The sequence below is a fragment of the Delphinapterus leucas genome, chromosome 21 (assembly GCF_059928025.1).
Source record: "Delphinapterus leucas isolate spDelLeu-1000000601 "Yukka" chromosome 21, BTC_Dleu_Yukka2, whole genome shotgun sequence".
NCBI lineage: Eukaryota > Metazoa > Chordata > Mammalia > Artiodactyla > Monodontidae > Delphinapterus > Delphinapterus leucas.
In genome coordinates, this window is record NC_143149.1 from 23,867,080 (window position 1) to 23,882,551 (window position 15,472).

A 15,472-nucleotide genomic window follows, 5' to 3' on the forward strand; every position below is an offset into this window, starting at 1 on the left:
GGTAGCACATTACTGAAGAAGTATCAAGATTTGTTTACATAGCCCTCTGAGCCTTGAATTCCCTACTCTGTTGATAAGGATGCCTTCTACGTATCTTCACGTGGGAGATTTATTTCCTGCTTTCAGGAACAAAGGAGGATCAGAATGTCCTTCTTGTGCTGGCTGTTTCTTAAGTAACTTTAATTCAAAATGATCAATATGCCAAAGTGGTACATTTTGGGGTGACATATTCAGCTCTCCTTCATCATCACTACCAATGACTCACTGGGGGAGTTTGTCTCCCTGTTCCCACAACTCTAGTATCCAAATGGGGCACGTTCTTGCCAAGGAACACAGCCAGGATCCATTGAATTACAATGTAACTAACAAGTTACAGCTGCTGTCCTGGCACTGTGGATTTCTTATGCCAAGGAACCAGCAGGTTAGAAGAGGAGTCACCATGTGGGCAGGGATAATTGATCAGAAGAAGGAGATAGTGCTGCTTTAAACAAGGGGCCATGGCGGGAGGAATGTGTATGGAACCCACATGATCCACTCAGGCCCCCCCGTTTCTGCTCACGAACCTGGGCAGCAACCACAGCCTGAGAAAAGTATGCTGCTGCGTTTGATCTCAGGCTCACAGCTGGAACTCAACCCCTTCGTCTTCCATCATCCATTTTAAATTACCGCTCACCCCAGCCCTCACCTTGGCAGGAATCAGTGGCTTACCTGGTAGTAAGACTCAAACCTTCTTTCCCAAGGGGTCTGATCTCTTGATAGCCATACCTTTCTGGGGTGACTGCTCTGATGACCTGGTGTGATTATTTCCGTTTCCTTGGCAGGTTTGTATCATGGAGCCCATCCTAACATGATGCTATTCATTAATATTACTCATTTCCTTCCTATCTTATTTTATACTTGTCAAGGAACATACTAGGTTTTATAAGTAGATTTTCCTACTAGAAAGAGAATTGCCAACTGGTCGACACAGGTATTCTAATCTATCTAGCATTTTTTTCCTTCCTTTAAAAAAATCATTTTTAAAATTATAAAAATAATATATGATTATCATGAAATAATTTAAAAAGTATAGAAGCAAAAATTGAAGTCCAGTTTGTTTGTTTTTTTAAATCTATTTATTTATTTATTTTTGGTTGCGTTGGGTCTTCGTTGCTGTGCGTGGGCTTTCTCTAGTTGCGACGAGCGGGGGCTACTCTTTGCTCTGGTGCGCGGGCTTCTCATTGCGGTGGTTTCTCTTGTTGCGGAGCACAGGCTCTAGGCACGTGGGCTCCAGTAGCTGTGGCACGTGGGCTCAGTAGATGTGGTCACAGGCTCTAGAGCGCAGGCTCAGTAGTTGTGGCACATGGGCTTAGTTGCTTTGCGGCATGTGGGATCTTCCCAGACCAGGGCTCGAACCCGTGTCCCCTGCATTGGCAGGCGGGTTCTTAATCACTGTGCCACCAGGGGAGCCCCTGAAGTCCACTTCTTATGCAGTTTCCTTTTAATCCTACTCCATAGGAGCAAAACTATTTTTTGTTGTAAATTAATTGTTTTCTCCATTGGATATCTGATGCTCAAGGTGTTATTTTAATGACCTTGTTTAAAAGGAATCTCTTGTGTATTTACCCAGAATGAACTAACAAAACTGAGTTTTTAAACACACAAAACTGAGGGTCAACTCTTTCATTCAGAGTCCTTTTTAATCTTCACAAGCCAATCTTTTAGTTAAGTCTTTTAGGATGGCAAACATTATGCTTTGCAAAAAGGGTAAGCTTCAGTTAGCACTCACAGAATGAGAGATCATTTGGGGAGAATACGTATAGTGCTGTGCTTACTGCATTTCAAAGTTTATTCAGTCTTAGGAACTATGACTCATTTGTTTTTGTGTTAAATTACTTTTTGCTTATTTTCTAGAAGTCTTTTCACTTCCCCAAGGATAAAGTGGGGGGTAAGAAAAGTGATTTTCTTTTTCAATGTGAACTCAGCATGCACCTACTTCAATGGTTTTAAAAAGAATGTGTGAAGACAAGTCTGAAATAATTTAGGTTATAGATTGGCTTCTTAAAAAAAAGAAGGTCGGGCTTCCCTGGTGGCGCAGTGGTTGAGAGTCCGCCTGCCGATGCAGGGGATACAGGTTCGTGCCCCGGTCTGGGAGGTTCCCACATGCCGCGAAGCGGCTAGGCCCGTGAGCCATGGCTGCTGAGCCTGCGCGTCCGGAGCCTGTTGCTCTGCAACGGGAGAGGCCACAACAGTTAGGGGCCCGCGTACGGCCAAAAAAAAAAAAAAAAAAAGGTCAAGGGAATTCCCTGGTGGTCCAGTGGTTAGGACTCGCACTCTCACTGCCGAGGGCCGGAGTTCGATCCCTGGTTGGGGAGCTAAAAATCCCACAAACCTCGTGGTGTGGCCAAAAAGAAATAAAAAGAAAAGAAAAAAGAAGGTTAATATTACTATCATTGGCCATTTTCAAACTCAAAGCAATTCCTGATGAGAAAAGCTAGTTCCCTAAGATGAGTAAGGTTAGGCTGTTGGCGTACATGAAATTTAGCTCAAAAGATGCTCTTCAACGGAAAACATCTGGATCTTTATTAAAGTGTTTTCATTCAAGAATTTACAAATGACACTTGAGCTTAAGATCTCCAAGGGAAATTATTGTTTAAGGAACAGAAAAAGCAACTTACCAAAATAAGGTTGATAAAACTGTAAAGGCAAATATAATTTTGTACCTTTAAAAAAACCTCAATGATGGTTTCACTCAGTGAGGGAGGGCCTACATTATTCTCACAAACAACCAAACTTACAAAGTGTAGTCATTGTATTACTTTTCAGTCATAAAGGGCAAATGAGTTTTTGAAAATAATTTCGTACTAAAAAGGCTGATAAAAAAATTTGTGAGAACAATTTTTTAGGTGGGACAAACTGTGATGAACTGTGTGATTTATAACTATGGTTGACCATGGGGATAAAAATTAGAGATCTTTCCATGTAGATTAAAAAGTAGACATTTTTCCAAAAGAAATTTATTTATTCTCTTATCCTTTCATAAAATTAGAATTAATTTTCTTTTGATTACCAGGCAAAATATTACCACAGAAATAAAGATACCCTAAGACTTTCTTTGACCTTTCTCTCTCTTTTTTGTTGAAGAAAACCTGGAATTATTTTGTAGCACATTTACCAATTGCCAGTTTTCATGAGATGGAATCCTGTAAAGGGAGTTACAAAAATATACAGTAGAAATGTCTTTGGGGGGACTTCCCTGGTGGTCCAGTGGTAAAGAATCCACCTTCCAATGCAGGGGACACAGGTTGATCCCTGGTCGGGGAACTAAGATCCCACATGCGTGCGGCAACTAAGCCCACACACCACAAGTACTGAGCTCGCACGCCTCAACAAGAGAGCCCGCAGTGCTGCAAACTACAGAGCCCATGCGCCCTGGAGCCTGCGCGTCACAACTAGAGAGAGAAAACCCGCACGGCACAACTAGAGAGAAGCCCGCGTGTCACAATACAATGGAGATCCTGCGTGTGCAAATAAGACCCGACGCAGCCAAAAGAATTAAAAGTAAATAAATAAAATAAATATTAAAAAAAAAAAAGAATCCGCCTTCCAATGCAGTGGACGCAGGTTTGATCCCTGGCTGGGGAACTAAGATCCCACATACTGCGGGGCAACTAAGCCTGCACGCTCTAGAGCTCACATGACACAACGAAAGATCCCGCATGCCTCAACTCAGACCCAAGGCAGCCAAATAAATTAATATTAAAAAAAAAAAGAAGAATGTCCTTGGGGAGAGGTTGTGATTTAGTAAATACTGCATTTGTTCAAGATAGTCATGGAGATGCAAACCCAGTGTTCACATGGGCTCTGTTCTCTAAACTTCATTTTCTGATATTATAAGTTAGACATGATTTAATAACTATTTGAGGCAAAATTACTGTAGCTTACATTTTTTATGTAATAAAGAACCATAGTAGTATTGGAATATCACTTCACTCATGGACCCACTCGATTAGGTGGATAGGTTTGATCATTTTCTATTTGAGACCAATGATTGTTGCTTGAGGAGCTTTATAGATTTATCTTGATCTTTTCTTTTAAAATTTAAGGTTACCCATGGGTTAGGAAAAATACCAAGGTCAGCATGCAAATTCACACACTGCCTTAATATTGAGTTTATCTCTGGTTTAGGAGAAATAGTCCTCTGTCCTCATGAAGATACAGGAGCAACTTCATTTGTTCTAATGCTGTGATTCTTAGTAAAAATGCTAAAATTAAAAATCAGTGAACCCCCTGTACGAGCTTATCTATTATGCCATTCTGGCATGTGATACCAGCTTGTCCTGCAAAGTTCCAATTTGATTTTTTTGTCCTTATTTTCATACACCTGGAGAGAAACTTTAAATATAAGCATTTAGGAATGGCTTTTTCAATGTCTTTGTGTTGCAGTAAAGGTTTTGAAGGCCTACTTGCTTCCATGTAAATGTTATTTCATGGACCAGATGATACCAACCTGATGATAAAACTTTATTAATAAAGTATTAAAATAGACACTCAGAACATTTGTGCTCTTCTCAAGTTACTTATTTCCAGGTTTGATAGGTCTAGTTTTTATAGGTCTGATCTGAACTTGATTTTAGAAGCCAGGCCAACTGGATTTAAATTCCTAAAGATACCATAAATTTTGGGCACAAATTACAAAATAAACACTACAAAAGATCTACTTTTTGTTGATATGAGGGCCCAGCAGAATGAATCTGCTTTCTGAAAAATAATTGAGAATACAAACTAATCACACGTATAAACCAGTTTATTAGATTGTCAGTGATACTTTGAGACAAATTCAAGTTATTTTACTGTGTACTTTATATAAACAGAGGAAGGGAGGAAAGTTTTAAACGTCAAGCTTTGTTCAGCATGTGTGCAGTTAGCATCCACGAAAGCACCATTGGATATGGAAGAATTAGCACCACAGAATTTTAGGACCTAACTGTTAACATGCATCACTGAAAAATTTGGAACATGAAAACTGAAGTGGTATGTGGTATGGTCTATTATAAACAATACAAGGCAATTTATGAGTTGTTTTCATACAGTACAATACAATCACCAATCAATGAGAACCTTTTAAGTACAATACAGGACAAAAAACACTTTGTACCCTGTTAACACTAAAGCAGTTACAGATTTAAAAACATGTTTCTTGTAAGAGGCGGTGGGTTGAAATGATCCCTCCTCCTCAGTTTTTAAATTCAGAGTTATATAGTTACATGATCTCTTAAGAAAGTATTTTCAAATCTATGTCCTTCTACCTCAATGCTGACAAATGGTTTTTTGAAAACGGAAAGGCTTGATGAGTTAAAACAGGACAAAACAAAACAAAAAAAACCTGATAGAGTCAAGAAGTACTCCAGTGTGGTGGAAGATATTCCACATAAGATCGGTTTGAAAATGATGCCAGTGGTGTTGACACTTGTCTTCCCTTCCGCGGAGGAATGTCAAGAACAGAAGCCTTGCATTCACGATGAACTTCGGTTCATTTCTTTCACCGAATGCCTTTATTCTGAAGTGTGACATAAGAGACTTATTCCTTATTCCTCAACTGTTTTTGTAGTGTCATAGGGCTGTTCCTTATGCTGGATTTGACAACAGTGAAAAGGGTGGATATTCCCTCTGGATTTAGGGTAATTTGTGAGCTAAAGAAAAAATATTAATTTAAATTTAGCATATATGAAATTTTAAAGGGAGTTTCACTATTTTCACAGTACAAACCTATAATGAATACCTTTCTGTTTCATTGAAAACCTTTCTGTTAGAAAACATGTAACAAACCCTCAATTTTAAGTCACGTCTAGGCCAATTTTGGCGTATTTGAAGATACTGTATAAGAAATGTGCAATAAGAATAGATATAGGTATATTCAGATCTCAGTGCATTGATGCCAAGGAAAATATATTTTTACTCCCCAAGAGAAGAATATACCTTGAAGCATCTATGCAGACACATGAATCAATCATATATCTGCCCAACTTCTAATTCTGGAATAGTGATAACAGGGTAATTTAGGAAAAAGTACTTAATTACAGTATGGCGGCAATTTTATGTTGTATATAGTTAACAGCAAAAACATTTTTGAAAATAGAATCAGTACTATATGGTAAGTTTACAATTCACTATTTCTATACTTGTAACACATGCATTTATTTGTTTTCCCAGTTTTTAAAAATCCCACTAGGACCAACATCTTTCAGAACAACAATCTAACATTAAACAAAAACCTTCTAAGGTTCTAAATCATCACAGAGATTTGAGAAAAGTCTGTTACTCAGCATCACAAAATACTCAATAGATCTACATTTAAGATTGTTCATGCCATGACATTAACACACCTTTGGGTTAATATATCTTATTTAAAAAAGAAAACAAAGAAACAAACAAAAGAACTGACATGGAATTTATCTTTAGTCTCTCCTTGATAAGAGTAGACTTCTAATAAACTTGACTCCTTTCTGTACCATGTAATGATGACTACATCTATGAAGCAGCATTTACATTTAGCAAAACATTTACGAGTAATGATAGGAAAATGGCCACTAGAGAGAAGAATTAAAAATAAGTAAAATTATACAAAAGTGTTTTTTTCTTAAGCGAACTGCCCCCAAACAAAAAAACAAAAAAAAGCACAAAGTTTGTTTGCTTTGAAATATTCTTCTGTAGAAAAACATTTTTGGATACAAGTTAGCCTATCCTTATAAATGTCAGAGAGATGTAATGTGTAATTTGAGAAAAAATTTAACTTTTGAAAAGAAATCCTATTTTTTTTCTGTTGAACCAAATCTATTGTTTAAATCAAGTATTAATTTTCTGAAGAGGAAACAGGTATACACAGCAGCACATCCACATTACTGATTTAAATTCGATAATTCTCCAGGCATGGCTGACTTGAGCATAGAGGAAGCAACACTAATTTCTTAATGTTTTAGGGTTACATTAAAAAAAAAACCTCAACTAAAACAAAATTGAGTAACAACAGGCTGGCTTAATAGTTTTGATTGCCCTTATCTTTGATCAACATTTCAAAACAAGGTAGTACCAATTAAAAATAAGATTTAAAAAATAAAAGCTATCTAAAAATTGTTCAGTGAAAAAGTCTTCAATTTTACAACATTTTAACCTCAAATGATTGTAGACTAACTTAGACTAACAGTTTTGCCATTATCACAAACACTTTTGTTACGCTTGAGTTTTTTTCTGTATTGTTCATTGGTTGTATTATGTAATACAATTTTCTGTTAAGTTAAAATAGTTTGAATTATTACATTTAATTATAAGAACCTTTAGAAAAACACATAAGTTGGATAAATTTATAAAAGGATAAAGAATATTTTATGGGATTTTAGACAAGTTCTATACAGACAAATAGCTTAGTTCAAGGTAATAAAGTGCCTTCATTTCCAAGTAATTAATTTTTCACTAAAATATTTTAAGGCTTTATAAGAAACTTAAAGTTATCAGAAGTTTGATATGGGGTTATGCTATTAATTAGCATTCTTTCATAGTCCTTATTTCATTTACTCTTTTGATCCACATTAGGTAATTTTTAATAACTAGCAGCTTAAACCGATAAAATTTGAATTACAAATTCTGAATTCATTTTGTGAGGAAAAGGAAGATGTATAATTTCTAAATGCTGTGATTTGTACATAAGACACACATATTGCTTGTGAACAATCTAAGTTTATGTCATAATATACAACAGCCAATGCCCCCCAAAATTCAACAGAATATTTAATCCCATGGCAAACAGGGCCATCATTTCATTCAAACATATATTCTGTTGTGTTTACATTTAAAATGATTGTGCAGCCTTGAATGAAAAAGGCCACAGAAAATCTAACATAAATTCTTCAAATACAGGCACAATTAATATTTTTATTGCAATACCTTATGCATAATCTACATTGATGCCAATATCTAATATTAAAGCATTTATATTTATTTTCATTTTGCTTCTAATACCCATGGATGTATCACAGTAAAATACTGGTAACCTAATCGAAGTATATATAATAGCCATATCATATGGAATTCTATTTCTTCTTGTGATTTCTCTTTGGAGGATATGGGGGTATTTTAAGCACAGCTGTGTCCTTAGTTCTCTTGGCAGCTCCAGATTTTAAGATTAATTATGACTGTATGGACATCAACTACGCAATCGGTTACAACCAGTGAAAACAAATTAAAATGTTTGAATATTCTTTTTCAGGAATTTAGTTAATTTTATCAGAAAATTACTAAAGTCAGGCAACAGATTAAATGGCCATGACATCTAAAATGCTTTTCTAATTACCACTGGATTAATTTAAAATGTTCCTTAAATTTAACGATTTTTGAGATTAGAATGGAGGAAAGGTAAAACTCATTGCAAAAAATAGTTTATGTTCCATATAATTGGAAAAACAGGAACTACCAGTAGGAAAAAAGTGCTGATCTTAAAATTGGGTTTGGTTTTGAATCTAAAGCCTAGTAAGAGTAATTCCTGGGAATTAAAAAAAATTAAAATGGCATAAACTTTTATAATTGCACATTCCTTTACCAAAGTGCCACAAGTTACCAAAAATTTAAAAAAATGTACATGAGTCTACTTTTCAAAATCTAAGTATATATAAATTTACCTTTCTTTTTAATAGTATAGTACAAACTTAGCACAAATATAAGCAGGAAGATGAATTATAACTTTCTAAAAACAGTATAGTGTGTTTTAAAAAAATAACTATTAAGAACCTTTGTCATTACGAAGATTCAAATCCAAGTATAGCCAAAGCATTCCCATAAAATCTGAAAATATCATGAGAGATTATCTAGGCAAATTTCAGTAACACCCTGCCATGCAATGCACAGACATCATATGCTTTTTTTTAAACATAGTTATCCTGTTTTTATCAGATTACATATTATACTCAGTTTCTTCCATTGCTGAAGTGACAATATATGCAATAGCTGAGTTTTGAAGACAGTATTAAACATTAAGGTTTCTAGTCTTAAGTGTTCGTTTCTATTAAGCACAGCAAAAATGTTTGATGCATGGGTAATTAATTTTCATGCTTCTATCTCTTTATTCTAAATTGAAATGTGAAATGGAAAAGTATAGATGTAATATAATAAGGACAAAAGGACATTAGAGACAAAAGCATCAACATATGGAACAAATAATAAGCAGCTGTGGTGGAAGCTCTCCATATTATTAAATTTGGTGAATCGGGCTTCCCTGGTGGCGCAGTGGTTGAGAGTCCGCCTGCCGATGCAGGGGACGCGGGTTCGTACCCTGGTCCGGGGGGATCCCGCATGCCGCGGAGCGGCTGGGCCCGTGGGCCGTGGCCGCTGAGCCTGCGCGTCCGGAGCCTGTGCTCCGCAACGGGAGAGGCCACAACAGTGAGAGGCCCGCATACCGCAAAAAAAAAAAAAAAAAAAATTTGGTGAATCAGGGAAAAACAAACAACAAATAGAAGATCCCTTTACCATGTAATAATTATATTAATATATATTTTAAAATAGATGGTACCCACGTTAGGTTAGAATTTTAATAGTTTTGTTGCTTGAATGTGATGAAGTTAAACTAGGGAGGTGTCGCATTATAAACTGAGACCAAAAAAAATTTTATTATTCAGAGGAGAGAGAGAACGTAAGATCATGATTCTCAATGACAGCTCACCTGTCTTTTTTGTTATGCCACAGGCTAAACAGTGTGGTGTAGTGTCTCATTTAATTAGGGTGAAAAATGCTGATAAAAACATACAATAGCTTATGTTAACATTACGATTAGTTCATAGTCATGGAATATTAAATGACTAGCAAAAAAGGACCCCTTCTTTTTTCTACAGTTTGAGACTCTCCCTTGGGTGTAAAAATGACCACATAAAAGCATATGAAAGAAATGCCCAATTCTATAAATTCTTCACCTTCTGAGGATATAGAATGGGATATAAAAATTGGTATCCTAGTCCTCTGAGAGAAGTAACAAACTTTAAAAACAAGTAAAATCAGAAAGGATCAGGCATGATAAATCGCTGATGACAACTCCCCCAAACCCAACATATAATAGGTTAGTCACAGAAAGGACAGTTATCCTCCTATATAATTTAAAGAGCCTTCTTGTAGTTTTCGAATATGAGAATATAATCTCTTATTGGTAAGCAATAGTCTTGGACAGTGGTAGCATTTAACAATAACTAGAGAAATACTTCAAATAACACTGAAATGTATAATATTCTTAATAGAAACTACAGACGTGTGGAAACTCCACACTATATATGATATTCCAACTATATATTAGCTCATGTAATACCCAAAATAATATGATGCCACAATCTTTCTTGTTAAAACACACAGATTTTTTTTTCTTGATTTTGCAAAAGCTAGGCAGTTGTATTTACCTCGTTTAGCTTTTCCCTGGTAGCACTGCCATAGTGATGACATAGTATTGAATATATCGATGAGGACCATTCCTATCATATAATTCATCTTGCTTTCTATTATTCAGCTCTTTTATAGCACTTTTCATTTCCAAATGCCTCACAATCGGTTATAACAGTCACTTCTCATTGTATCCCTATGAGGAAGGCAAAGTTAATAAATTGCTTGAGCAGTGGTAGAGCTACACAGATGTATATTCTCCAATCCAAAGGCAGTTGTCCTATTCTATGTATCTATACCATACACTCTCTGAGGCCAAAGACTGGATCTTGTCTGCTGTACATCTAGACCTAGCTGACTATCTAGCTCATGCTGTATGCAAAATAAATATTTGTTGACTTAATGAACGAGAAATGAGATTGAGAAAACAGAACAAAGAACTTCAACTCCACCGCCCAATTGAAAAGCTGTGCTTGTCCACTCTTGCATCTTCTCTATTACAGGAGAGTAGGTAGTATTACTCGTCTTAAATGATAGGGTAGTATTACGCACGATGGCAAAGCCCATATTATACATGCCCTCCAGAGTATCAATGACGTGACTGTTACTACAACTACTCCTAACACTTTGAATGATTCACCTTGCCTTTTGTCAAATATTTAAATGAGAAGTTGTACTTTTATGTACAATAGACTCTTCTTAAGCTAATTCAGGCACAAAGAACCAAGGAAATAATCCTCCCAGCTGCAGTCATTATCATGACTATGGAGAATATCAGAAGGGAGTGGAAAGACAGTTACACAGATAGGGCGAAAGGAACTGGGGACGAGTGTTGTTCAATGTTTTGGAAATAAGTGCAGGAAAGTTAAGATCCTTGAGAAGATAGATTTTAGTGAAATAGGTGAATGGTGAGATTAAACTAGACGATATCAAAGTCTTTTCCAGCTCTAAAATTCTACGTTGTGCTAACTGGTTCCTCCTCTGATATGACGGGAATCTGTATGGTAATCAAAATATATTTTATTTTTAAGAAAAAAGAATAACCTTGTAAAGTTTAATATTCTGGAACTCTTGAACAACTGTGAGTATTAAAAGTTTTCTTTAAACCATCATTAGGCCTCCTTTTGCAGCAACACCATGTAAAGTCTTTTAAATCCTAAATACATCTACTTAACTTATGTCAATATAGTGTGGATATTACAATATGTTATGTCGTTGCACCATTAGCAGCTAAGAGCTTGATCCTACTCCCACTACTTTACCTGAACATGTCCTCTAAAGAATAGGTCTTACCAGTTAAGTATAACGCATGCCCTCATTCCCAGTTTCAAAGAGAGAAAGGTGAAAGAAATGACTTCTTGTAAAAATTAGAGTTATGGTTTTAAATCACATCAGTAAAAATACTAAATGGTAACGATATTAAGTTTGAATCTCTAAACTGCTGTACATGTTAATAAAAACAGCACTATTAATTAGAACATTTTGACTGAGAAGCAAAAACATTATTCATTCCAAAATTAGGAAGCAAAAATCTAATTTTTATTAGCCAGAAGCATAAACACACAGGTGGAGGAAAGATGATTTACGATCAGCTTTAATTTCTGCTAAGTTAGGACTTTTCAAAACTCTTCAGGCTGCATGTACTCACTGGGAACTCAGGCTTATAATTCTTTATTTCACAACCTAAGACCTCTTTACCTTTTGAACATTAAACTCACGTCATTACGCATACTCAAATGGGAACCAGGGCCATATCCGCACTTTTCCACATGGCAACAAACATTATTGGCAGTTAATTAAAATTAATTACTACAACCAAAAGGATGATGAACTGCTTAGAGAATTCATGCATACTGCTTGAAAGTAGTTAATCGTCTTCATAGTTTAGAACATATATCCTTGAAGCTGAGTATGATAGCACTTCAAATCCTCCTTATGGGTTAAATTACACTGACGAGATTCTCTTGGTAATTTAAATGTAACTGCCTTTTCATGAGAAGTAAGACTTAGGCCAAATTCTACATTAAAGTAGGTCATATTAAAGGGGAGTTTCATTTCAGTATTTTTGGAATAATCAGAATGAAATATGAATGTGGTACAATAATTTAGGAACCATAAGGAGAAAAATAGCTATCAGAGAGAAGGAAAGTATGTATATTTAGTGGCAGGCAGAAAGGTAAAAGAAATGAGAAAATAAGTAGATGAGAGGGATTCAGAGAATGGCAATAATCTGAAATGTTATTAACATTCTCTTAATAATCTGGCAAGATATTTCCTTTGAGTGTCTTTTTCCATAGAACTGATACAGCATTGTAGTACCATATGATTACTCTTTCTCTTGCTGAATAGTTGCATAAACATTGAAAATGACTTACTACCTTCCCATAAAGTTAAGAAAAGCCCAGTTGGGTATGCTCTTGGTATGTGACTTAGTGTTCTGGGATCTCTCTGTGGTTCTGCAGCTCCTCCTTTTAGAATCTTAAAGGTGGACATGGCGTGGATTGGGATAGACTAGCCAAAGGCCAGCTCAAGCCTCTCCTTTATTTAGTTACGTCAAAACTCAGACCCCTCTTTGGTAAGAATAGGATTCTCTTGAAAAAGACAACAGCAGATAGTAAAAATTCCTCCTTTAGATCTATTGGTACACAATTTACTAAGGCTCACTAGAACAACAGTTATTATCTTCCCTTAAATACATTGCCACTCCTCAGAATCTCAATGACTCTTTGCTTAAAAAGGCAAAATTTAGGTAAATTCAGTTAGAACTTTCAGAAAAACAAAAATGCAATCTGGATGTTGCTTTCATTGTACCCACTCTCTTTCCATGTATAAAACTATGGACCAACGTGAGTTTCCAATAATAACTGATTCATTAGGTCTACGTTATATAATTTTAAGAGTGCATAAAAGCTACTGAGGCATCACCATATCAATAAACAATGAAAGCATTCCTTCCGGCATGCTTTGATAATAGAGGTATCACAAGAAGTATCTCCTCCCTTGGAATTATTTTTCACATTACTTTCTGAGGTCGAAGCAGAACTGTGAAGTAAAATAAATAATAAGCATTCTTTGGCCATTGCAATTGCTGAACTGCACTAGCCCATTACCTCCGTTTTTAATAGAATAATTTAGAGTCTCTCAAAAGAGTATGCACATAACTAAGGTGGGAGAGTTGTTTGAACGTTAGGAGCAGTTATTTAATATTAATATTTAAGGGTATTTTGTCTCCTCCATTCTTACTACAGGTTTGCTGCCATGATTCAACTAAGATACTCAGTGAAGATCTGCTTATTTTTTGCCTGTTTAAAAAAAGCATCATTAGCAATAAAAAGTCACTATCTACTGATGAACTCAACAGCTGATCTCAAAACTACTAGGCTGAGTGAAGGAAGTCAAATACAAAAAATACATGTTAATTTGTATGAAATTCCAGAATAGACAAAAGTAGCCTATGCTAATAGAAATCAGATCAGTGACTGCTTCTGAAAGTCAGGAGGAGGGGGAGAGAGTGGGTGGTGACTGCGAAGGGGTACATGGGAATTTTCTGGGGTGAGAAAAATGTTCTATGTCTTGATATTTGCCAAAAATGACTGAATGGTATAATAAGAGCTGTATGTAAATTATACCTTTTTTTTTTTTTTTTTTTTTTTTGCGGTACGCGGGCCTCTCACTGTTGTGGCCTCTCCCGTTGCAGAGCACAGGCTCCGGACGCGCAGACTCAGCGGCCATTGCTCACGGGCCCAGCCGCTCCGCGGCATGTGGGGTCTTCCCGGACCAGGGCACAAACCCGTGTCCCCTGCATCGGCAGGAGGACTCTCAACCACTGCGCCACCAGGGAAGCCCGTAAGCTATACTTTAATACAAAATGTTCAACAACATTACAACTAAGCAAAATACTCCTGCTGAAGAAGCATCATGAAGGCTGGTGTCATTCTTTTTTCATTTCAAAATTTCTACCCTCACCATGTCCCATAGAGAGCAACGTATCCTAGAATGGGGTCCATGACTAATACTCTGCATAGGACATGGATTTTATATCAGGGCACCAAACCAAAGCAGGCTCTTTATAACTGGAGAAAAATTAAGACACATTCTTTTATGGACCATAGTAAATGTGTCAGCTCTAAGAAAAGATATAAAACATTTCATGTTCAAAAAATACCCTAGAGGGGGCTTCCCTGGTGGCGCAGTGGTTGAGAGTCCGCCTGCCGATGCAGGGGACACGGGTTCGTGCCCCGGTCCGGGAAGATCCCACATGCCGCGGAGCGGCTGGGCCCGTGAGCCTTGGCCGCTGAGCCTGCGCGTCCGGAGCCTGTGCTCCGCAACGGGAGAGGCCACAACAGTGAGAGGCCCGCGTACCGCAAAAAAAACCCCAAACAAACAAAAAAACAAAACGTGGTTAAGAATCCGCCTGCCAATGCATGGGACACGGGTTTGAGCCCTGGCCCAGGAAGATCCCACATGCCACGGAGCAACTAAGCCCGTGCGCCACAACTACTGAGCCTGAGCTCTAGAGCCTGCGAGCCACAACTACTGAGCCCACGTGACACAACTACTGAAGCCTGCACGCCTAGAGCCCATGCTCTGCAACAAGAGAAGCCACCGCAATGAGAAGCCGTGCACTGCAACAAAGAGTAGCCCCCACTCGCCGCAACTAGAGAAAGCCCGCGCACAGCAACGAAGACCCAACACAGCCAAAAATAAATAAATAAATAAATAAATAAGTAAATTTATTTAAAAAAAAAATCCTAGAATGTAAACGATTTTCCAAGTCAGATTTATTACTGTGAAAATACTAATTTATAAATGCAGAAAAAAAAATTGATAACATTTTGGCTCAAATGCTACTTAAAAGTAATCACGGCAGTTTGGCCTTCACTCTTGTATTGGTTCCCCAAGGATGTGTGAATACTGGTGTGGCAACAGTGTACCACTACTACCTAAAGCAGACAGATGAACTTAAAACATTCAGGCGGGAAGGAAACAAGATTTTGCTTTATGGTACCTGGTGCATAATCGAGTGTACATATAGTAAATCACATTTTAAAACCATTTTGAATGCCAGTGGTTGGGGCCTAAT

General features: G+C 36.9%; 1 protein-coding gene across 1 annotated transcript in view; it reads right to left on the reverse strand.

Annotated features, from left to right (window-relative positions):
• Window positions 1–2,305: 2,305 nt before the first annotated feature.
• The window catches only part of PURG (purine rich element binding protein G), a 37,677-nt gene continuing 24,510 nt past the window's right edge, over window positions 2,306–15,472 (reverse strand). Inside the window, exon 2 of the mRNA XM_022571156.3 lies at window positions 2,306–5,672. Coding sequence (XP_022426864.1) covers window positions 5,568–5,672 — 105 coding nt within the window. The 3' untranslated portion in view covers window positions 2,306–5,567. The remainder of the gene's footprint in view (window positions 5,673–15,472) is intronic.